At 41.4% G+C, this 25136-nt stretch overlaps 1 protein-coding gene across 1 annotated transcript in view; it reads left to right on the top strand.

Annotated features, from left to right (window-relative positions):
* LOC122941912 (zinc finger protein OZF-like) overlaps positions 1-25136 on the top strand; it is a 79982-nt gene that overhangs the window by 43177 nt on the left and 11669 nt on the right. Inside the window, exon 3 of the mRNA XM_044299410.1 lies at positions 14602-14740. Within this exon, the coding sequence (XP_044155345.1) occupies positions 14602-14740 (139 nt within the window). The remainder of the gene's footprint in view (positions 1-14601; positions 14741-25136) is intronic.

Below are 25136 nucleotides of genomic sequence, written 5' to 3'. Positions count from 1 at the left end.
AACACGGCCTCCCTGCCCACCCCCTCCAGGTACCTATCCCCAGGGGTGAGACCCGTGCCCTTACCACTGGAAACCTGTTGCTGGTAAGGTATAAGGACTAGAAGGATGTCCGTAGGCTGGCCACAATTCATGGTAACGGCATCACCCCTGTCCCTGTGCGAGGTACCGCGGCAACGGTCCTCAAGCCCGATTGTATCGTCGACTACAATCGGTATATGGGAGGAGTTGATCTCTCGGATCAAGTCCTCAAGCCATATAACGCCATGCGCAAAACCCGGGCATGGTACAAAAAAGTTGCGGTCTACTTGGTACATGTTGCCATGTACAACTCTTTTGTACTATCCCGAAGTGCTGGCAGCACAGGGACATTCCTCCAGGTCTATGAGGCAGTCCTCAAGGCCCTGATCTTTTCGGACCGGGAAAGAGCAGGCCGGAGTACCTCGGGAACTGTAAGCGCCCGGATCGTCCCTGGCCAACACTTTCCAGGTGTGGTCCCCCATACCGGAAAGAAGGGACGAACCTCAAAAAAGTGCAGAGTGTGTCGCAGGAGGGGGATACGGAAGGACACCACTACTCAGTGCGACACGTGCCCCGATCATTCGGGCCTCTGCATTGACGGTTGCTTCAGGGAGTATCACACTTCCATGGAGACTTGAGACACCCAAAAAAAACTAAAATAATTTATTAAAAGTAGACTTATTAGGTATCGCTGCGTCGGTAATAATCTCCTCTATAAAACTACCCCATGACCTAACCCCCCAGATTAACACGGTCCAGGAAAAAAAAAAAAAAGGTGCACCTAAGGTGTCACCTTACATGATAAAAGGTTTAATAGCAAGCGATCAAAAAGTCATGTAGCCCCCAAAATGGTGCCAATAAAACCATCGTCTCATCCCGCAAAAAATGAGCCCCCACATAAGATAATCGGATAAAAATAAAAAATAAATGACACTTAGACTTTAGCGATACAAAATTATTATTTTTTTATCAAAAAGGATAGTATAGTCAAAAAACTAAATAATTGTAAAAAAGTTGACTTATTAGGTATCGCCACGTCCGTAAGAATCTCCTCTATAAAAATACCCCATGACCCAACCCCCCAGATTAACACGGTCCAAAAAAATAAAAAAACGGTGCCAAAACCGCTATTTTTGGCACTTTTCCATTTCAATCCATTTTTTCCGGTAACAAAACAAGGGTTAACAACCAAACAAAAGTTTAAATTTATTACCCTGATACTGCAGTTTACAGAAACGCCACATTTGTGGTCTTAAACGGCTGTATCAGTAAAAGGGGGGCCGCAAAAGGAAAGGACCGTCATGGTTTCTGGAAGGCCGATTTTGATAGCCTTTTTTATTGACACCATGTCCCTTTTGAAGCCCCCCTGATGCCCCCCTAGAGTAAAAACTCCCTAAAAGTGATCCCATCTAAGAAACTACACCCCTCAAGGTATTCAAAACTGATTATACAAACTTCATTAACCCTTTAGGTGTTCCTCAACAGTTAATGGCAAATGGAGATGTAATTTCAGAATTTCAATTTTTGGTAACCTTGCCTCACAAAAATGGAATATGGAGCAACCAAAAATCATATTTACCCTAAAAATAGTCCCCCCAAAAATGCCACCTTATCCCGTAGTTTCCAAAATGGGGTCACTTTTAGGGAGTTTCTACTCCAGGGGTGCATCAGGGGGGTTGAAACAGAACACGGAGTAAATAAACCGGTCCATAAAAATCAGCCCTCCAAAAACCAAACGGCGCATCTTTCACTCTACGCCCTGCTGTGTGGTCGTACAGTAGTTTATGGCCACATATTGGGTGTTTCTGTAAACGGCAGAGTCAGGGCAATAAAGATACAGTCTTGTTTGGCTGTTAACCCTTACTTTGTTTGGTTAAAATGAAAAATTAGACAAAAAAATGATTCTCAAATTTCATCCCCATTTGCCAATAACTCTTGTGCAACACCTAAAGGGTTAACAACGTATGTAAAATCAGTTTTGAATACCTTGAGGGGTGTAGTTTCTTAGATGGGGTCATTTTTGGGTGGTTTCTATTATGTAAGCCTCGCAAAGTGACTTCAGACCTGAACTGGTCCCTAAAAATTGAGTTTTTGTAAATTTCTGAAAAATTTCAAGATTTGCTATCTAAACTTCTAAGCCTTGTAACATCCCCAAAAAATAAAATATCATTCCCAAAATAATTCAAACATGAAGTAGACATATGGGGAATGTAAAGTCAGCACAATTTTTGGGGGTATTACTATGTATTACAGAAGTAGAGAAACTGAAACTTTGAAATTTGAAAATTCTTCTAAATATTTGGTAAATTAGGTAATTTTTTGTGCAAAAAAATTATTTTTTTTAACTTCATTTTACCAGTGTCATGAAGTACAATATGTTACGAAAAAACAATCTCAGAATGGCCTGGATAAGTCAAAGCGTTTTAAAGTTATCAGCACTTAAAGTGACACTGGTCAGATTTGCAAAAAATGGCCTGGTCCTTAAGGTGAAATAAGGCTGTGTCCCTAAGGGATTAAAGGGTCCAAACTTGTTTGATCGTTGATATTATCAACTGTAAATGGACGACTGTTAATAATAGACATTACTTCATAGAATAGAGTCCTAAGTGAAGCATCATCTATTCTTCCGGCGTTCTTTTTCAACACTGAACTTAACACATTTCTCACAGTTCTGATTTGTCTTTCCCAAACTCCTCCTGTATGGCTTGCATGTGGAGCATTCATGTGAAAATCACACTGTTTCTCTAACAAATACTCAGTTACTTTTTCTTTATCGATCTCTTTTAGAGCTTTCTTCAATTCATTCTTTGCGCCGACAAAATTAGATCCTTGGTCAGATCTAAATTCTCTGACGGTACCTCTAATGGCTATGAAACATCCCAAGGCGTTGATGAATGCGTCAGTTGACATATCCTCTAACATTTCCAAGTGAATTGCTCTAGAACTCAGACATGTAAATATTAGTCCATATCTCTTGTACTCCTTGCGGTTCTGTTTGGTGATGAACTGGCCAAAACAGTCCATTCCGCTATAAAGAAATGGTGGTGATGGGTTTACACAATCTGACGGTAAATCTGCCATTCTTTGTTCTTCTGTAGGTCTACATGCCTTTCTGCAGACTACACATTTACTTATATAGTTTGCTATAGCTTTGCTTCCTTTCACAATCCAGTAACCACCTTCTCTCAAACAGCTTTGGGTAAAGCTTCTTCCTTGATGCAAGGATATGTTGTGGTAGTGATCAATAATTCATCTTGTGAAGGTAGAGATTTTAGGTAGAATTGCTAGATGCTTAATTCTGCTATGTAACGATGCATTTTCCAGTCTCGCTCCCATCTTCAGTATACCATCCTGCAGAACAAGATTAAGCTTGTACAATGGGTGGTTGTTTGGAAGCCTTTTAGGTTCTTGACTAAGTCTCTTTAAAAAACTTAAATAGGCGGCTCACCTCCAATCCGAATGGGATCAGGTGCTCATGTAAATGTTTACCCCAATAAACGAACAGGAAGTAAAAATGTATGTAGGAAACGGCACTCAAGTCATAGGGTGTTGCAAAAAGGTTTATATAAACATATCATCATAACATTAAAATTAACATTTAAAACATATAACTTAAAAGCAATATTCTATCATTTTCGATTAATTTTCTATTATAAATCGATATTATAGTCGACTCTGATGATATAAATCGATATTATAATCGACTCTTTAGACTGATAATAGAACAGTCAGTTGGAATGTTCAAAAGAATCGATCTCAAAAAGGCATCGACTATTTGTAAGAAGCCACAAGAAATGCTGGAGAAAAAAGGGAAGAAAAAGCTCTAAATGATTGTAAGGAGATCTTCCAAGTATTGTTCCCAGTATTGTCATATAAAACCACCTATGCTTTCTTTGTTAGCAAATTAATGAACATATGGAGAAAGGTAAGCAGTCTTTGTTGTGTCTTCACCACTTCCAGTGGTTTTTGTTCGACAAAATAGACCTGCACGCTTAATCATTGATAGTTTCTTTTTCCACTAGTTCGACATGGGTATAGGCTTCAGTAGTATGTTAAGATTCAAACAAAACTTTCGAGGTAGTGATCGAGAATTTTTCAAATGGTGATCACGTACCTGGTGGCGTCCCACGTGGTTTCTGTACGTCACCTCTTTACAGATTGCAGCGCGCTGTTTCTTTCAGGTTATCTGTAATTACTGTAGTCGAATTGTCAGAATTGCCATACGCGTTTCGAGGTTCACACACCTCTTCTTCAGTGGCTGTTGTCAGTCTGTGTGTGTAACAGTCCATATTTTATATGGTTTTAGTAGGGTGTCTTTCAAACATCCATTGGTCCTGATTTACCTCGGAGGAGTGGTTTCCAACAGTCTCAACTGCTCTATAATGTGGCTTTTCCCATCTCATTAGTCGACATTTTAAAACATAGATGTTAAAAATACATTGGTTTAAAAATAATGGTGATGATAATAGTTCAAAATATCCAAAGATTATTAAGGAGATAGATATAATCATAAAATTAGCAAAAAAATATAATTTATATATGTAAATGTATTGTGCAAAATAGCAAATAAATCGCACAAAAGATATGTCTGGTATCTGTGCGATTAGTATATCACTTAATTTTAAGGCCAATACAATCTAATAGTTCACAACACATGTGGAAAACCTCTTCTCAGATCTTTTCTCACAAGTTTTTTCCTAAAGTTGTTTTAAGGTGTTACAGGGTATTCCACCAGATCCTCCACGTCTTCAGTATGTTATTAGAGGGTGTAGTGGAACATCCAGCAGAGGTTTCCATCTCAATTAGGATTGAAAATGGCGTAAATCGCATGAAAAACGCACTAAAACCGCAATTGTGATATTCAAATAATTTGTATAGATTGTTTTAAAAAAAACTCGTATAGATTATTTCAAAAAAAAAATTGTATAGAATATTTCTAAAAAAAAGGGACAGTGTGATCGATTCTCCACAGGAAATCTTGTTGGAGCAATAGCTATTTGGAGAATTCCTTCGAAAGAACACCCCCGAAAGAATAAATTCGAGAAAAAAATCCTCTCAAAGGAATCTGCTTTTAAAGTATCTATTTCTAAAAATCCTCTTGAAAGTTTCTCCAGGCTCTCAAAATTTTATAAAAATTTCCTGAAGCAAACTTTGAATTTTCTATCGGACAATCCATACTCCACAGATTTTGGAATTCAGTGAGATGCGGAATATATTTCCAACAGAAACAATCATGGGTTAACTGTGTACAAAGGGGCCTGGGACCCGAGGGGGCATGGAGGTGCTGATAAACAGCCAGACACTCCATGCCACATCGGGAGGAGGGAACCAAGCCCATACTCACAGGAAACCAAAGATTTCAAGTTCCGCGTTCAGACCCTTCGGAACAAGCGAGTCAAATTCATAAATTATTTTGGACTCGAGTCTAGACATAGCGGAGATATGGTCTCCTCCGCGCCATGTTTTTTTCACCTTTTCAATGGCTGTAAAGATTAAACCTGATGGGTCTTGGTTATGTTTATCTTTAAAGTGTCGAGAAAGGCAATGTTGTTCATACCCCTTCCTGATATTGTTAATATGTTAAGACACTCTTTTTTTTCAAAGTACGTTTCGTTCGCCCTATATCTAACTTAGTCTCTTTAACTCTTCAGTGTTGAATCTCTGTTAAATAAGCCTTATGACTGTTTGTTTCTTCAGCTTTTATTCTTTCTTCTTCATTCAACAATTCCTTATTTCTTATTCCCTTTGCCACATGTTGAATTCGAGCTACTACGTTTATGACTGTATTTCATTTTGAACATCTGGCTAGTCTTTCAAGTATGTTATCTTGACACTTGGCAGCAGTGCTAAATGTTTGTTCAACTCTTACTTCTGGATGACCCATAGACAATTCTGTGTAACCTTTACCAGTCGTGATTTCCTTTTCCCAAAGGAACTCTGGACCGGTGAACCAATTAGAATTTTTCAATTCTGTTACATTCAGGCCTCTTGAAGCATGATCTGCTGGGTTATGTTTTGTGTCAATGTGATGCCAATGTTCCGGATTTGTTATTTCTTGAATTTTCTCAACTCTGTTGGTGACAAAGATATGGAATCTTTGAGCTTCGTAGTTTATGTATCATAGGACAACTTGTGAGTCTGTCCAAAAATATTCTTCATCTATTTTCAATTCCAATTCTTCTCTCAGAAACTTGCTTACTGATGCTGAAACTATGGCTGCTGTCAGTTCAAGTCTTGGTATTGTCTGAATACCGGTAGGTGCAACTCTGGCCTTCCCCATAACCAGGGCATAGTGTATCTTTTCTTCTCCTATCACTCTGATGTAGGAGCACTGACCATAACCATAACTACTGGCATCTGAAAAGTGATGAAGTTCTATTTTCTTATACTTTCCAAAATCTTTAGGTACAAAACATCTGGGTATTCGAACTTCTCTCAAGTTTTGCAAGTCTCTTATCCAACTCTCCCACCTTGGCCTCAAATTTTCAGGTATGGGCTCGTCCCATCCCAACTTCTGTCTGCATAATTCTTGCAGTATTTCCTTTGCTCTGAGGATTACTGGGGCCAGGAATCTCAACGGATCAAATATAGAAGCCACTGCGGAAAGAATGGTTTGTCTACTTGTAACTTTGTCTTCAATAGATCCTTCAAAGAAGAACTTGTCATTCTCTACATTCCATCCCAATCCAAGTACGTTCTGAACTGGAAGATGATCATAATTGAGATCTACATTCTTCATTGTTGCTGCACATTCAGAGTCACTGATGGATTCCAGTACCTCTTTGTTGTTTGAGATGAATTTGTGAAGGTGCAGGTTTCCTCTTGCACATAACTCTAGGCTTTATCTCACTAGTTTGATTGCAGATTCTGTGGACATTAGACTTATGAGACCACCATCTACATAAATGTTTTTCTTCAGAAAATTTGCTGCTGATGAACAATCCTTTTCATTCTAATTGGCCAGGTACTTCATACCATAATTGGCGCAACATGGAGACGATGCTGCTCCAAACTAGTGTACTTTCATTCTGCTGGCTCTGTATCTGTATCTCCATCCTCCCACCATAGAAACCTCAGGAAGTCTCTTATCTTCATTTTTCACATGAAACTAGTGAAACATCTTTTCAACATCACACATGACTTCTACTGGATACTTTCTGAATCTACAAGTACTCCAGGCAGAGTGTTTGTAAGATCTGTTCCTTTTAGTAAATGGTCATTCAATGCAACACCATTGTACTTGGCTGAACAATCAAATACTATAATCTTATCTGTTTTCTTTGAGTCGTAGAAATCCTGATGTGGGATGTACCACACTTCTCCTTCTTTAGGTTTGTTATTAACTTTCTCTGCATGTCCTTCTTCAAGGATGCCTTCCATGAATTTCAAATAATCCTGCTTGAATTTCGGATCTCTTCCCATCTTTTTCTTCAAACATTTCAATCTTGCTAGGGCAAGATTTCTGTTATTTGGCAGATGAGGTTGCTCTCTAAAAGGTAAGGGCATTTCAAGATGACCTTGTTGATTTCTGCTGAATACTTTCTTCTAGACTGTGTATGAACTTTGTCTTCTTGAGATAGACTTTTTTCTTTAGAACTTATTTATGCAAAGTCGGATTCAAGGATCTTGATTACTTTCGCTGGACTTACAGTTGGTAACTCTTCGACAGATATTCGATGACACAATCCTGTCACCTGTCTTGAGTTTGGGATTTGCTGTTTTCCTCCAACAATACCCCATCCTAGATCAGTTTGAACAGCATAGGGTTCACCCTTTCCTCCTGTGATTACCTTTCGTGGTACCAAGGCTTCGGGACAATCGTAGCTTATCGATAGTCCAACACCAAACTCCTTCAGCGGGGACATTTCAGGAGATATGACAGATAGGTGCTCCCATTCTTTGGCTGTTTCACAGGTAGGTATGTGATCTTGATCTAGAGGTATGTCGTCTTTTGTATAAGCTGGAGGTAGATCTAATGTGCAGTTTGAATGAAGTCCTCTCTCAGTCCTTTGACTGTTCACTAATGTGTCTCTTCCCGTCATTGTGGTGAGTTTGAGCTTCACTGGTTCTGTAGCCACTAGTAATTTCTTGCAGATTTCTTGATCAATGAAGGTGACATCACTCTGGGCATCCAGTAGCGCATAGGTGTATACCTTCTTGTTCCTCCTTTTAGGATTTAATATGCACACTGGTACAACCATTGATGTGCCATTGCTTTCTCCTTCCCTCACTCTGCAAGAGAATACCAATACTTTCTTTCCTAGTATCTTTAGGTATTGAGGATTTATGTTTCTTTGGACTTTCTTCATGTAGTAGTGTAGGATGGCATCCTTTGCAAACGCTGCATGTGGCCTTTTTCTTACACTCCTTAGTAGCATGGCCTTTTTTTAGGCATCCGAAACACAGTTGGTTATCCATCCCCAAAAAAATATTTTCTTCTTGGGACTTCTCCTTCAATTGTTGGCACTTATGTATGGAGTAGTTCTCTCCACAGAATATACACTTGAAGGTAGTCTGAAGATTTGTCGGTTCTGTCTCTCTACTGATCCCAGTAGTGATTTTGGACTTGCTCTCGTAGGTATCTGGACATTTAGCTGCTGTGTTGCTTGCAAAGCTACTTGCTCTTGTGCGTCTTATATCTCTCAGGCCTTTCTTCTAAGGATTTTAATATGTAAAATGCTGTTACTGGATTACATGCTAGCCATGCTTCCTTATTGATGAACTCGGAGAACTCTTTAAAACTTGGGAAGTCCTTACCTAGATCTAACTGTTCAGTCACATAGCGATTCCATCTAGAAGCCACTTCTTCAGGTAGCTTAGCATCCTGGGGTTGTCTAGATAGTCGTTCAGTACTTGCAGTCCTTGAACATATGTAATGGCATTGCTGCATGCTTGCAGGAAGTCACCATACTTTTAGAGTTTGAAGTGTTCATTAGGATCTATCTTAGGCCAGTTATTCAGTTTCTCTCTAAAGGCTCTTTGTACTAAGAAAGGATGACCATATTGTCCTTTAAATTTTTCCCAAGATTGTTTGTAGGCTTCTTCGTATTTCCTATAGAAGTTACTTTTAAGAACTTCCTTGGCTTCTCCACCAACATAGCTCTGAAGGTAGAATAACTTGTCAACTGGACTGAAGCAATGATGCTCTATGATCATTTCAAAACTTGCCTTCCACTCTATGAACTTCAGTATGTCCCCTGAAAATACAGTAGGTTCCGGAATGGTTAGTCTAGATAGGACTGTTCTCTGTTGTCTTGCTGGGACAAAGGTTGTAACACTCTCCTGAGCATTGCCGTGGCATCTAGGAATAGAATCATCCGGTTCTATTTTCTCACTTAGTTTTGAATTAGGTGAGTCCTTTTCTTCATCTTTTCTGGTAGAGATAGAGGGTAAATTCACACACCTTTTTCCCAACACTGGACTAGGCCTCTTTGTTATTAGGGATGGAAGGATAATAACTTATTTCTTCACTACATGCTGGAGATTTCCTTCCATTCTCCTGGGCATATGAAGGAAAGTAGGAGTCTTTTTCTTCACTTAGTACAGATTTGAACCTATGACTACTCTGACTCATATCCTCCTCATGTACTCTGAGTCTGGCTTCTATGATCTTAACTTCTTTTTGCCGTTCCAGACTTTTCAATTCAGCTTCCATTTGATGGTGCTTTGCCTCCATTTCAGCTTCCATTTGATGGTGCTGTGCCTCCATCTCAGCTTCCTTTTCAGCCATCAGTTGGCGCTGCTCCTCAATGGCAGCCTCCATCTCAATTTCGGCTCTCATGACACCAAGTTGTTCAGCTAATTCCTTTCTTTTGGCTGAAGTATTCGAGGAATCTAATATGTGGATGGCACTTCTGATAGCAAAGGAAGTCACACATGAGATTGTGGTACCACCTAAGGACCTAGCATAGTCTCTCGTAAAAAGCTAATTCATTCTACTTCTTGCTTTAACTTCATCATAGTTTGCTGCAGATGATAGTTCTCTCATGAGCTTTACTAAATCTTTAGTGACCACAGTACATGTGTCCATGTTCCTTACAATATCCTGGGAAGGTGTCATAAGTGACCGCAGGTTGACATATGCTGCCATGAGCTCTGATTCAGAATCTTCTACCGTCTCTACCATATCGCTCAAAGAGGGTCGAGGGAGGTGGAAGGAAGTAGTGAAGAGATGGGGAGTAGGTAGAGGGAGGTAAGGGGAATGGTAGGCATGGAAAAGGGGGGGTGTTCATTACTCAATTACCTCAAAATACTCTAAAGGAATAACTCAGCTTGACATAGTTCATCAGCTTCGTGCTTCAATAGTCAGAGCCTTGTGTGGGTAACTCCTTTGCAGGATGAATTGTTAAACAGTAAAAAAGTGATTTCAACATTATCTAGGTCTGCAATGAAGGGCTTCTATCAGTGGGAGATCCCATATTCTTCTTCTTCTTCCAAGGTTCCCAAATCATAGTGAATTCATGATGACTTCTAAGTTCCCAATGTGAGTTCCTCCAGTCTGGCTATATCATTAACTTTATTAACCCACTGGGACTTAGAGGGTAAATCCTCTGACTTCCAGAATGCGGCGATCAGCAGTCTGGCTGCTGCCAATAAAATTTGAATCAGGTTCTTCTCCTTCTGGGTTAGAACGGATGGTAGAAGGTAAAGAAGAGCCACCTCTGGATGCTGAGGGAATTTAATTTCACTCAGATTTAAAACTAGTCTAATCTGGCGGAATATGTCATTCCAGAAGTCTACTAATTTAGAACAAGACCACCAACTATGCAGGAAACTCCCAACCTGGTTGTGACACCTGCAGCATTTATCAGATGATTGACTGTAGATTTTGCTAAGTCTATGGGGTGTTAAGTACCATCTGGTAAGGATCTTATAAGCATTTTCTTAGATAGTGCAACATCTGGATGTCAATTTAGGGGACAGTAGTAAATATTGAATGTCAGTGTCTGAAAATTTCAGGTTTAGATAATTTTCCCATTCCCATATAAAATATACAGAACTGGGCATTTCCAGTTGGCACAGGTGTTGTGTGTTTTTAGCGATAGACTTTGTGGAATGCTTTACCTGGGTAAGAAGCTTTTCGAACCACGAAAGTTCAGTTGAGGATCTTTGACAAGAGTAGATATTCCTTTATACAAGATTTAATGTATTCATATTGTAACCGGTTCAGGTAAGGAAGGGCAAATTTAGATTTAGGGTTCCGTTAGACTTAAAAACGAACCGTTTGTGTCTATTAAGTCTCCTGATTTTATGTTGATCTCTTTTATTAGATCCGGTAAGTTTAATGGGCAGGGTCTGAAGAAGATATGTGATTTTTGGGATCACTAAGGAGTTGAAAATGTTCCTCCTACCCCACTAAGAATTAAAAGAGGGGACCACGAGTTTAAGATTTCTGGGATACTTCTCAATAATCGAAAATAACAAACAAAGAAGTCCCACAGAGGAGTTGCTACGCAACTATTTACCATAAATTAAAAATTTTAACGGACACTCTGGCAAGGCGTATTTTTGCAGCTCCTCCGACTAGTAGTGTTAAAACTCAATTTTATTACAATTCTTTTAAAACCAACATATTACTACAAGTAATATGTTGGTTTTAAAAGAATTGTAATAAAATTGAGTTTTAACACTACTAGTCGGAGGAGCTGCAAAAATACGCCTGGTCCGAGTGACCATCAAAAATTTAAACTTCTCAATAATGGCAGATAGTTTACTTCGTATAAGTGGTCTAAGTTAGGGGTGACATTAAGTCCCAAAAATTCAATGGATCCCATGGCCCACTTAAATGGCGCATTGGACCGCAAGGTCGAGATGACCGAGTTGTGTATATTAATGCCCAGTGCGAATTAGTTGCGTTTACCTTATAGTTGGAGATGTAACTAAAGGAGTCAAAGATTCACAGCAAAGCTGGGAAGGCTTCTAAGGGATTAGAAATTATCAGAAGGAGATCGTCAGCATATGCTGCCTGTTTGATTTCAGTATTTTTGCAATGCAAACCTTGAACTTCTGGTGTTTGCCGTATATGTTGCAATAGCGGTTCTAGCGACAAAATTTATAGAATGGGCAACCCTGTCTGGTGCCATTATTTATATGTACCGTTGGAGACATCACATCATTAAACTTTATCTGGGTACTAGGTAAGACATACATGGAGAGTATGGCATCTATAAATTATTTTTGAAAGCCAAACTTCAACTGGGTGGGCCAGCACACCCTGTCGAAGGCCTTTTCTGCGTCTGTGCTCAATAGTACAAGAGGCTTTTTCTTCTCCTTAGCACAATTTTATGGCATTTATTATTTCAAATGTATTGTCTTTGCCTTCTCTATCGGGGAGAAACCCGCTCTGTAATGGGAGTGCATAAGTTCCTTGCTTGGTCCGCCGAAAGCAAGGGAGGTTGAGTTTATTAAGGAATGAGTTAGCTAGATCCTCTTTTTGAGCTTTTGTACCCTCTGAGTCTGATGCATCGATATTATACAGTTCGGAATAGAAAGCATGGAATGCCTTCGCAATATTGGAATCCTCTAATGACAAGGTATTGTCATGTTGTTTAATGACCATGATCCTAGCTTTCCTTTTCCTTTGTCTCAATAAGCCTAACATGAATTTAGTCGGTCTGTTCCCATGCGCGAAGAATTTCTGTCTCATGAGAGATAGAATTTTTGGCAGATGGAGCGTTCAATAGGTCTCCCAATTCCTCTCTTAGCTTGGTCAGATCTTCTAAATCTTGCGTGGAGAGTGATTGTTTATGTGCGGATTCTAAGAGGCTTATTTTATGATATAGAGGTTATCTTCTCTTTCCTTACTTTATTTAAATCAGAGGCTATAGATATGAAAACCCCTCTGATGACAGATTTGTGAGAATCCCACAGTATATGTGGTGATATCCTCTCCGTATCATTAAGTGTAAAATATTATTTTAAACTTGTTACAATACGATACCTTATAGTTATATCGTCCAGAAGTGTTTCATTCAGCCTCCACTAAAAAACCTCTGGGACGGCTTTACGGTACCGTGAATATCATAAATACCGGGAAGTGGTCCGAGTGTATCATGGTACCCACGGTGCTCTCTGTACATAAGTGGATATAAGTAGCGGGAAAGAGAATATAATCAATTCTATGATAAGAATTGTGAGGTGCTGAATAAAAGGTATAGTTCCTATCAGTTGGATGGTAGGATTGCCACACATCCACCAAGGAATGTCTGTGTAGTAACTTTTTTATGGCCGCTAGTGACTTATATGGGACTGACGATCTTCCAGTAGAGACGTCTAGAGGAGGGTTTAGAGATATATTGAAGTCCCCTGTCACAATAATCAAACCTTCTCTAAACACTTCTAACTCCTTCATGACTTTGTCATATCATGGTTTATGTGAAGAATTAGGAGCGTAGAGGTTTGCTAACGTGTATAGCTGCGAATCTAAGTACCCCTTGATGAATACGTATCTGCTTTCCTCATCAACCTTAGTTCCCACCAGGGTAAAGTTGGTGTGTTTATGTATTCTAACGCTAGCACCTAGTTTGTTTGCAAAATTGGACGTGCTATGGAACCATAGGTTATATGGGGAGTGTGTAAGGTCGGGTGCTTTATTGTGCTTAAAAAGTGTTTCTTGAAGAAAAATAATTTGTACCTTCTCCTTGTGGAAGTGTCTTAAAATCTGGCTTCTTTTTATCGGGGACTTCAGTCCCCTGACATTATAGGTCACTACACGTATACCAGCCATGTTGATAGGAGCAGTACGGAGATATGGGATTGCGCCTTACCCTGCATTCTGTGGAGTTCTTCAGATGAGTGAACCATACACCCGCACGGAGCTCATTGAGTGTCAAGCTGGTAATGATGTCTAAGAGGGAATAATGAATAAAAACTTTGTAAAAACGGAGGGTTTGAACAAAGAGATCAAAACAGTTAACAACCGTCATCCTCAAATGGGGTAAAACAAGTGGGAGATCTATCGTCTCCTGGGACGACCATACTATGTCGTTACACCAAAATGTACTATTCTGGTATAAGTAGAGGAACTGAGAAATAAACATGAGAAACAGGGTTCATAGAGATATGTAGACACGTGAGGAGAAATTATAGGAAGAGACATTGCAGAAAATCAGAGCACAAAGTAGATTACAGTATAAGGAAAAAGTGGGAAGATAAAGGAAGAGACAAGTCGTGCCATCATCCCCACTGCGTAGGTCCTCCCCGCCCATGTCATAAGAGGTGTCGTCGAGAAGTAACATAGCCTCGACAAAGCACAGTTTGTTAAAGCATTACTTGGGCGGTGAGGGATCCCCGCAGACAGAAGGGGGCACAATCGGCAATAAGGCTTCGTAAAACAGTACTAAGACTAGAGACCTAATCCAACGGAGATGCTATGTAGAACTCATCCGTCTCCCTCTAAGATAATACGACAAGGGGTCAGCTTGCCCTGCTTCTTCTTCTATCTTTGCGGTTTCCCTGGCCCAACTTGTTCCCAAGGAGTAGGGGGGGTGATTCCTGACGGGATGCAGATATCTGTGGTCAGTGACCAATCAGGGATGTCTAGATCCTCAATGTCCAGTGTTTTTTTAAGACTTCTTGGTCTAGATCCTCAATGTCCTGGGTTTTAAAGACTTCTTGAAGATCTCCATGGGATTTGATGACCAGTCTTTTGTCCCTCTAGTGGACCAGGATTCCGAAGGGAAAAATCCAACGGAAAGCAATGCGTTTGTGCCTGAGATAATCAGTAGGCGCTTCAATAAGTGTCTCTTTTGTAGTGTTGCGGGGGCCAGGTCTTGAAAGAGCAGTATTTTGGCGCCTTGATATTCACTCTTATCACTCTCTCTGGATTTATTTATGACCAACTCTTTTTGGTTATAGTTCAATAACTTACAAATAATATCTCTGGGTGGGTCAGAAGGCTTTGGTCTTTGTCTAAGGGCCTGGTGCGCTCTTTCAAGTACAATTGGGACAGCATACTCTTGTAGTAGTGAGGAGCAAATTTCTGTAACTACATTGGCGACGGATTCAGGGGCAACCGAAACACTGATATGTCCACCAGGCGGGACTCACCAGTCTCCAGGGTGCACCATAGTGCTAATCCAGCCCGAGGTTTCAACCATTTAGCTTGGCCCTACTAGGCCGTGGACTCCCCACTCGTCTCACGGCGGCTAGAGTGCCCGAAAAAGTACTGCTGGGTGCCTCGTGCACTCAGGGGCATGGGTGTATTGAGTTCCAATGGGCACAGCTGTTTAAAATCCAGTGGATGTCACCAGATAAGGGTAGAGTGCGGGAGCTCCAAGAAATTGCTGCCTCCTCGGTTGACTGCAGGACACGCCCCCCTGGTTCAGAATACAGTTCTAATCACAATACTAACAATATGAACATTATATAACTGTTTTAACTACCTCTTGTTCCCATCAAACTAATCTCTCAGTGGAGTGAATGTCTCTTCAGCTCCTGTCTCTGGTGAATAATGATTCTAGCAGCAGGAGCTGGGGAATTCCCAGACAGGCTGTGTGTGAGGCTGGCAGTGATTGGTGAAAACTCTTGCTGTGTGAGAAGCTGGCTGTGATTGGTCTAGACTTCTGCCCAGTAACAACAGATTAACACTATGCTTTCTGTTGTTTTTGCTGTGTCACTGAGCTTACCCTACATTACAAAATGAATCTTAAAGGCATATTATCTTTTTCTGCTTCTGTGAACACAAAATATAACAGTAATATGTCCTAGCTGGCCAGCTACAGCCTCCTCAAAGGGACTGAGCAAACGGTAGGTTACACGCATGAGCTGCCACTGTCTAACGTCAAAGTTACATTGGGGAGTAGCACTGTCCGTCTGCATCATCAAGAAATCGTTCACAGGTTCTTCTCATACAGTTGGTCCAATATGTGGAGCATGAAATTCCAACATGTTGTAAAAATTGCATATGAGGAGATGTAGGGGAAAACCAGTCTGCCTTTGCAGGTCAAGGAGGGCTTGTATTTCACATTAAGAATGGCTTAAATTCATGCACAGTTTCCTTGACATTTTCAACATGTCTTGCTGGAGGGCCACTCAGAACTGTGCCTACAGTGGCGGCTGAGGACAAGGTGGAGAATGAGGAGGACATTTGTTCAGAAATCCCCAATTACAATACAGAGGCGGCATTGCTATCACCTGGCCAATTTGCTGGTGTGCCTGGGCCAGAACCACATTTACCTAGAGGGCTGTAAAGGACATATATGTTCTCAGAACTGCCTGCTCCCAGTGACCGCATGTGTTTCAGAGCGGATCGCGGCACAGGCACAGGTAAGGACTTACCTCTGCATCGCCGGACTTGTGAGTGAAGATGGCAGATCGCATGTGTTCGTCGGCGAACACTGCAAACTGGCCATCACTGGTGACAGCTCCAAACGTCAGTGCTGGCATGAACTGTACCAGACACTGGCAGGTTCAAGACTGGCCCACCTTCTGCTCAACATACGTGTGCAGAGCTGGAACAGATTTTGTTTGAGAAGTAATGGCGGCTTGGGACTCTCCTTCTTGGGTGGGCACAAGCCATCACTTCTCTGAAATGTTCAGAGTCCACAATATGGAAAGGGAAGAACTGTGGTACCATAAACAAAGGGAAGGAACAACAGCTTCCTTCTGCAAACATTAAGAAGCCCTGACTACTGGAGAAGGTGTGTGGGCCACTGGGAGATGCAGCAGTTGCTGCGTCAGGCTGTACCACTACATTAGTGCAACGGTTTTCCCAGGCCACTATATGGTGATGCAGGGCCATGGTGCCAACATTAGCACCCTGGCCGAGCTTAACCTTCTTCTGCCCACATATCCTGCATACCGCCACACTGATATACTCCAGCGACTTGATGCTGAGTATGGGGGTATGTCATTTTACTCCCAACACTCCATGCTGATCGCCTGCCGCTGCCTGAACCAATTCACCGCTAGTTGTGTCCACACAGGTAGGCTCTTGAAAAGCAGACATATTTGGCTCCCACTGCTTCCACCATGCTGGCTCATTGGCATGCTGCCACCCTGCTGCTGTCTCACAGGCCTGCTGCCACCCTCACCTTTTGATGATGATCATGCCCTCTCTTCAACTGGCTCCCACCTGCGATTGGCTACATCATCATCCATTAATGTCTATTCGTCACTTATGTCACCCTCACCAGTCTCATGGCCACGTCCCTGACTGCCATCATCCCTAGTTGCATGGCTAAAGGGGGATGCAGTGGACCTCGTCTCCAAGTCTGTCCTGACCTATAGCTGCTGACTAAGCTTGTCCTCGCTGAAAAGCAGAGCAGAGTTGGCAGCATGATTTACTTCCCAAGCAGAAGGAGCAGCAAAATAAAGAGGCAGTTGCAGCAGGTGCCGGCACAGAGGTTGTTCCTGGGCCATGTCAACTAAGAGTGGTGTCAGAGGAACCCACGACTCCTGCCTGTCAACCATTCCAGTACAGCTGGATTGATGGTTAAGCACGACCACTACATGACAGTGGCAACTCTGGCCTGTTGCTGCGGCTGCGGCTGCCACCACTCTTTCTGTTGCTACTTGTGCTGACTACAGCAACATTTTCTACATTTTTGCCACTGTATGTTAATTTTGAGGTTCAAGTCAACTGTCTGTTGGCCACAGTGTACAGTAACTGAATCAGTAGTGTAACATGAAGTATGAATGGCACAGATTACCCAGAGCCTGCTGTCACGGCCATGGTTATGGTCGTGACTCCTTAACCGCATGCTGTTGCCTGCGGTTTGTTTTTGGTTGTTCAACCACAGGTGAGGGCTGCTTGTGTGTTGCCTCACTTGTGGTTGCTGCGGGCAACAAGTGGTTGGAGATTGTCGCAGATAGCAGCCTGAGCTGGTGCTAGGCAGCTTGCGGCATTTTCATGCGGTTACACCTAGCTATCTCTTTGTTAGGTGTGTGTGTATGTGTGCACTAGGTTTTATGTTATTGTGTGCACTTCCCCTTTTAGTGGTGTTTTCCCTTCCCTGGTGATGGAAGGGTTAACTCCCTTTCTGTGTGTGTGAGACACTGGGTGTGTCTGTGTGGGTGTGGCCACTTAGGCCTATATAGCCTCTGTGTTTGGTATGGTTTAGTGGGTTGCTTCAGCCATGCTTAGCTGGAGCAGCCTCCTGTGAATACCATCTTCCAGTAAGGGCCACCCTTCCGGTCATAAAATCCAAACCCCTGATGTTTAGTTTATGTCCGTTACCTTTGGTTTTTATTGCAGCTATGGATGTCCTGGTTCCTGTGTGTTTTTATGTGTGTGCTGTTTGTCTATGTTTGTGCGGACAGCGTTTTCTGAGCACGGGTTCCAGTCAGCAAGGCTGTGGCAGGTTTGTGTGGAACTGTTTGGGTTCACCAGTCATGTTCATAGTTCTGTTCTTGTTCCCCTTCTTTCATGCTGCTTGGCCAGTGAGACTCCTGCTCCTCCGTGCCTAGGAGGAGTAGGTTGTCTTACCCTGCTCCTTAGTTCAGGGCCATCCTGAGGGCTTGTAGGGACTATTAGGTTCCAGAGTATGAGCCCTACTACCACCAGGGTCGGCTCATACGGACAGGAGACAGGGTCAGTGTTAGGGACGCAATAGGAGGTGACCTGCTCCCTAATTCTGTTGCCCTGACCGAGTAGCGCACGGCTGAGGGTTTTCCCCATCCTCAGCCGTGACACCTGCATTGTCCCTATGCTCTCCCTACAGTGTCTAAAAACTGTCCACAGAGCATGTACTGTCCCTATCCAATATTCTACAATTAAAGCGTTGTTAAACATTGTCCCTAGCGCTTGGCACATCTGCCCCTATGTTCAGTTCACTGTAAATAGGTGGAGACCAGGCTGAAAAAGGCTTTTTATAGGGCTGTGATATCACAGGGAATGTCAATCTGCTGATTGGCTGGCTGCACGGTATATTGCGTTCCTGGGCTTTTTACTTTCCCCTTATAACACGTGTAGCCGCCATTTTGGGAAAATAATGATTAGTTACCATAAAGCATGTGGAAATTTGTATTCATGGCAAATCATTTCACTTCGATTCGCTCATCACCAGTTTTATTGATAGGCATTTACATATCTGTTTTTTCCCTATGCCCACTTTAATTTTGGGTCCATTCTGTGTATAGGCATTTCTGTTAAAGAGTTATGTAAGAACAGTTAGTGTTTCCACTGTCTTGAGTGGCATGATTGTACCCATGATCATGAGTGTACTTTCAAAAGTACCTGGGAGCTGAATTGGTTTGTTGAGGAGGAGGTGTCATCAGAAGAGAGGGGTGGTGGCAGCAATAAAGAGCAGATGCAATGTATAGTCAAAACATCCCAAAAAAACTGCTAGTGCCAGATATGCTTCTACTGTGGTCAGCTCAGGAACAATGATGCCGCTGATGCCATTAGTCCAAGCTCAAAACATGTCAGACCAAGCTTGGCACAGTGGCAGAGCACTTCCAGTGTGATGACGTCACTATGCGTTTCCAGCATGAACGCATGTCCTTCAGCATCAAAATAAGAGCGATTGCCTCTGCACTTGCAAGTGGATAAGCTCATTTCATTTATTTTTTTGCCATAAAAACCAAACCCTGAAGATTATTAATGCTGGGCCCACTCTGGGGGACATTATTACTGACAAGAGCCATTAGGGGGGCACAATATGACAGGGTTGTATTTAATAAAAAATACAAATAAAATGAAAAGTATCCATTTTTAATGTCCAGCTTTTCCACTGTAGTAAAACTTCAGCTGTGTTTTGGTGGATACTCAGACACTGTGCTTCAAAACAGGTAAGGAATTTGTTAGACAGGTTCTTGCTATTGTCTGATTGCAAATGAGCATAGGTGATTAAGGTGTTAAATTTGTTGTTGGGGGAGGAGCTTTTGTGGGAGTGTGTGTGTATATATAGCAACATAGTATTTAAAATGGCAGACCTGGTTCTGTGCAGGAATTGTTGTGCTTTTATTTCAGGTTCAACTCTTCAGAGGTTTGGATGCTGTCTGATCTGTAGACAGCTCTCTGTAATGCAGCAGGAAATTGCATTTTTGAAATCTGAGATTTGTAAATTAACTGTTAAACTCAGGCTGGGAATGTTTCAATGCCACTGCCACAGAGCCCCCCCTAGAAATGGAAGATGGGTACTGCAAGTTCTGGTAGACTGAGAGTTGTTGATAGAAGACATGTCCCACAGTCTGTGGCTCTCCATAATTCATTTGCAGCACTTTCAGAGCGCAAGAACAACATGGAGGATGGCTCAGGCATAGTGGGTGAGGAACAATCATCTCCCATGCCTAAAGTATGCAAGACTGTAGCCCAAGACAAAAAGGATAAGGTGAGGACTGATCGTAAGGAGCTTTTGGTGGGCGATTCTATCATAAGAGGTGTGAAGTTTGAGGAAAATGGTTTTGTGAGATGTCTCCCTGGTGCTACCGCTAGCAGGGAGAGACGACGTATCCTTAATATTGTTAGGCAAGCAAAGCAGGAAAGGGAGGTGGATGTTATTGTCCATCTTTGGACAAATGGCCTGGCTTGCAATGAGGTTTCAAAGGTGAAGGAAGCTTTTTACACACTTGGAAATGAAATACAGGAGGTTGCATCAACTGTTTTATTCTCTGCAGTTTTGCCTGTGCATAGCCTTCAGCATGACAGGAAGATGCGCATTAAGGAATTCAATGTATGGCTTGGTGAATAGTGTCTGAACCAAGGGTTTGTGTCACAAATGATATTGCAGATAGCTGGAAGTTATGGATAAACATCCGACTGGCTTGATCCCAAACTAAGGAGCATAAAGGTGACCCCTGTAAAACCCTAAGAGCTCACCCTGACTGCTAAGCACATACAAGGGTCTCAGAGGTAGACAATTGCATGCCCTCGTACCTAGACTGTGTGACACCTGAAAACCCTATAATAGTGAGGGGACACGACCACCAGCTCCCTGCACTTAATACAGACGGAGTCAGGGTCACCTAGAATCAAGCCAGCAAAGAAACACAATACAAGAAAGGAGTTATCTGAACAAGCAGTAACAGAAGTCTCCAGCAGTGATCACTTCAATCCAGAAAGTAGTATAAACCACAAAGTGAGGCAGTATGGGAGGGAATATAAAGGGAGGCAATTAGTGTGAATAGGTGACAGCTGGGAGAAGGAAAGGAGATAACAAAGTGAAACCAAAACAAAGAACATCATGCAAGAGGTACAGAAGAACGTCTGCCAGACCTTCTCAGAGAGCTGGTGGTGACCGTTTGGCTTTGTGTCTCATGTTAGCTCTCGTTGGAATGGAAAAGAACTGTTCAAGAAAGATGGTTTGCATCTTTCTCTCAAGGGAACAAATGTCCTCAGTAAACAGTTCAAAGTATTTGCAAAGGAGCATTGAAACTAGGAAAGGGGGGCAAAAGAGTGATAATCCAGCAGTCCGACTGCTTCCCGGAACAATGCCAAAAGATGCCAGTAGCACATAGGTTAAGAAATGACAAGCTCAGATCCTTGTCTACAAATGCTCGCAGTTTAGGGAATAAGATCAATTAACTTGAGTCTATAATGGCATCTGAGAATATAGATTTAGTGGCTGTTACTGAGACATGGTTCAATGGGAGTAATGACTGGGATCTAACAATACCAGGGTTCTCTCTATATAGAAAATACAGAGAAGGCAAGAAAGGGGAGGGGTGGCCCTGTATGTGAAAGATAGCATACAATCTAATTTAATACAAGTTAGCAAGACCAATTTAGAGTCAGTTTGGGTTACCTTGCAGCTTGATAATCATAAGGTAACTCGTGTAGGTTTCATATATAGACCACCTGGCCAAGTCAAAGAATTAGATGATCTACTAGTTGAGGAAATAGCTAAAATGAAATTGAAAGGGGAAGTTATCATTATGGGAGATTTTAATCTTCCTGATGTAAACTGGAAAACCAAAATAGCTAGTTTTGCCAGGAGTACAGATATTCTAAATTCCCTACTAGGATTATCTCTACAGCAAGTAGTTGAGGAGCCAACCCGGAAGGAGGCCATTTTAGTTTTAGTATTCACAATTGGGAATTTGGTAACTGATATTACTTTAGGGGAAATCTTGGGCTCTATTGATCACCAGTCAGTGTGGTGTACTATAAGTACAGTGACTGAGTCACACCACACAAAAACAAAAGTTTTAGATTTTAGGAAAACAGACTTTTCTAAAATTAGATTAGTGGTATTTAAGTCCCTATCAGATTGGAACAGTTTCAATGGAGTCCAGGAGAAATTAGGACTACTTAAAAGTGGCACTATTGAAGGCAACAGATAATTGAATTAGGCTTGTCAATAAAAGCAAAAAAAGGAAGAGGCCACTGTGGTACTCAGCAGAAGTTGCCAAAATCATTAAAAACAAAAAGATAGCTTTTAGGCTACTTTCACACTAGCGTTGTTTAAACCCGGCATTCAATTCCGACACCGGAACTGCCCGCCGGATCCGGAAAAACGTGTGAAAACAGATTACATTTGAATCCTGATCAGGATTTTGATCACAATGAAAAAATGCATTGGAAAAAACTGATCCGCCATTTATGGACTTTTTTTTTCACATTTTTCGGGTTTAACATTCAAAAGCTGGATCCGGTTTGAATGAACACCGGCGTTAATGCAAGTCAATGGGAAAAAGACCGGATCCAGCGTTCAGTCAAAATGTTCAGGATTTTTGGCCGGAGGTAAAAATACAACATGCTACGGTTTTCTGAAAAGCCTGATCAGTCAAAAATACTGAACTGAAGACATCCTGATGCATCCTGAACGGATTACTCTCTATTCAAAATGCATTAGGATAAAACTGATCAGTTATTTTCCGGATTTGAGCCCCTAGAACGGAAATTGTTTTTAAAAAACGAGGATGACAGGCAAATTTATAAGATTAGACAGAGAGAGGCCAAACAAGTTATAAGAGCTTCTAAAGCAAAGGCAGAAGAGAAATTAGCTCAGTCAGTGAAAAAAAGCGATAAGACATTCTTCAGATACATAAATGAAAAAAGGAAACTAAAGCAAGGAATTAACAAATTTTAAAACAAAAGGAAGGTATATGGAAGAAGATAAAGAACTAGCTGACTGCCTCAATGAACACTTCTGTTCAGTTTTTACAAAGGAAAATGAAGGAAAAGGATCACAGTTAGGAAGGAAGACTAATGCATCCTTTGATGTATGTGTCTTTACAGAGGAAGAGGTTCTAAGTCAGCTGTCTAAAATTTATACAAATAAGTCACAGGGGCCTGATGGGATACACCCAAAGCTATTAAAAGAGCTCAGCGGTGAACTAGCAAAACCATGAGATTATGAGATTTATTTAACCAATCACTGGTAACAGGAGTCGTCCCAGAAGATTGGAAATTAGTAAATGTTGTGCCCATTCACAAAAAAGGAAGTAGGGAGGAATCGGGGAACTATAGGCCAGTAAGCCTGACATCAGTAGTGGGGAAATGAATGGAAACCATACTTAAGAAGAGGATTGTGGAACATCTAAAATCCCATGGATTGAAAGATGAAAAACAGCATGGGTTTACTTCAGGGACATTATGTCAAAGTAATCTTTATAGATTGTTTTGATTGGGTGATTTAAATAATAGATGGTGCAGGTGCAGTAGACATCGCTTATCTAGACTTTAGTAAGGCTTTTGATATTGTCCCACATAGAAGGCTTATCAGTAAATTGCAGTTTTTGAGCTTTGACTCCCATATTGTTGAATGGATTAGGCAGTGGCTGAGGGACAGACAACAGAGGGTTGTAGTCAATGGAGTATATTCAGACCATGGTCTTGTTACCAGTGGGGTACCTCAGGGATCTGTCCTGGGACCCATATTGTTTAATATCTTTATCAGCGAAATTGCAGAAGGCCTGGATGGTAAGGTGTGTTTTTTTGCTGATGACACAAATATTTGTAACAGGGTTGATGTTCCTGGAGGGATACACCGAATGGAAAATGATTTAGGAAAACTAGAGGACTGGTCAAAAATCTGGCAACTAAAATTTCATGTTGATAAGTGCAAGATAATGCACCTGGGGCGTAAAAACCCAAGAGCAGAATATAAAATCAGTGATACAGTCCTAACCTCAGTATCTGAGGAAAGGGATTTATAGGTCATTATTTCAGAGGACTTAAAGGTAGGCAGACAATGTCATAGAGCAGCAGGAAATGCTAGCAGAATGCTTGGGTGTATAGGGAGAGGCATTACCAGTATAAAGAGGGAGGTGCTCATGCCGCTCTACAGAGCACTAGTGAGACCTCATTTGGAGTACTGTGCGCAGTACTGGAGACCATATCTCCAGAAGGATATTGATACTTTGGAGAGAGTTCAGAGAAGAGCTACTAAACTAGTACATGGATTGCAGGATAAAACTTACCAGGAAAGATTAAAGGACCTTAACATGTATAGCTTGGAAGAAAGACGAAACTTAGGGGATATGATAGAAACTTTTAAATACATAAAGGAAATCAACAAGGTAAAAGAGGAGAAAGTATTTAAAAGAAGAAAAACAAGAGGACATAGTTTTAAATTAGAGGGGCAAAGGTTTAAAAGGAATATCAGCAAGTATTACTTTACTGAGAGAGTAGTGGATGCATGGAAATTGGAATAGCCTTCCCACAGAAGTGGTAGCTGCAAATACATTGACAGAGTTTAAGCATGCATGGGATAGGCATAAGGCCATCCTTCATATAAGATGGCCCAAGGGCTATTTATAGTATTCAGTATATTGGGCAGACTAGATGGGCCAAATGGTTTTTAACTGCCGACACATTCTATGTTTCTAAAAATGGTCGATAAATGGCCATGAATGTAGCCTTAACTAAAAAAAAGTCTCACCCCTGAACACCAGATTTTTCCTAACTGCCTTTCAACGAAAGACATCAAGATATCCTGGGCTTGCTACACTAAGGCCTATTGCACACGACCGTATGGCTTTTTCAGTGTTTTGCGGTCCATAAAAAACGGATCCGCCAAAAATCCGGATGACGTTCGTGTGCATTCTGTTTTTGCAGAACGGAACAGCTGGCCCCGATAGAACAGTACAATCCTTGTCTGTTATGCAGACAATAATAGGACATGTTCTATCTTTGAGTACATGACGTTTTTTTATTTTTTTTGTGGACCCATTGAAATGAATGGCTCCGTATACGGAAGCAAAATACAGAACATAAACGGAAAAAAAAACAT

Source organism: Bufo gargarizans, chromosome 6 (assembly GCF_014858855.1).
Source record: "Bufo gargarizans isolate SCDJY-AF-19 chromosome 6, ASM1485885v1, whole genome shotgun sequence".
NCBI classification, from domain to species: domain Eukaryota; kingdom Metazoa; phylum Chordata; class Amphibia; order Anura; family Bufonidae; genus Bufo; species Bufo gargarizans.
Note: the sequence above shows the minus strand (reverse complement) of the source record. Positions and strands in the feature narration are given on the sequence as shown.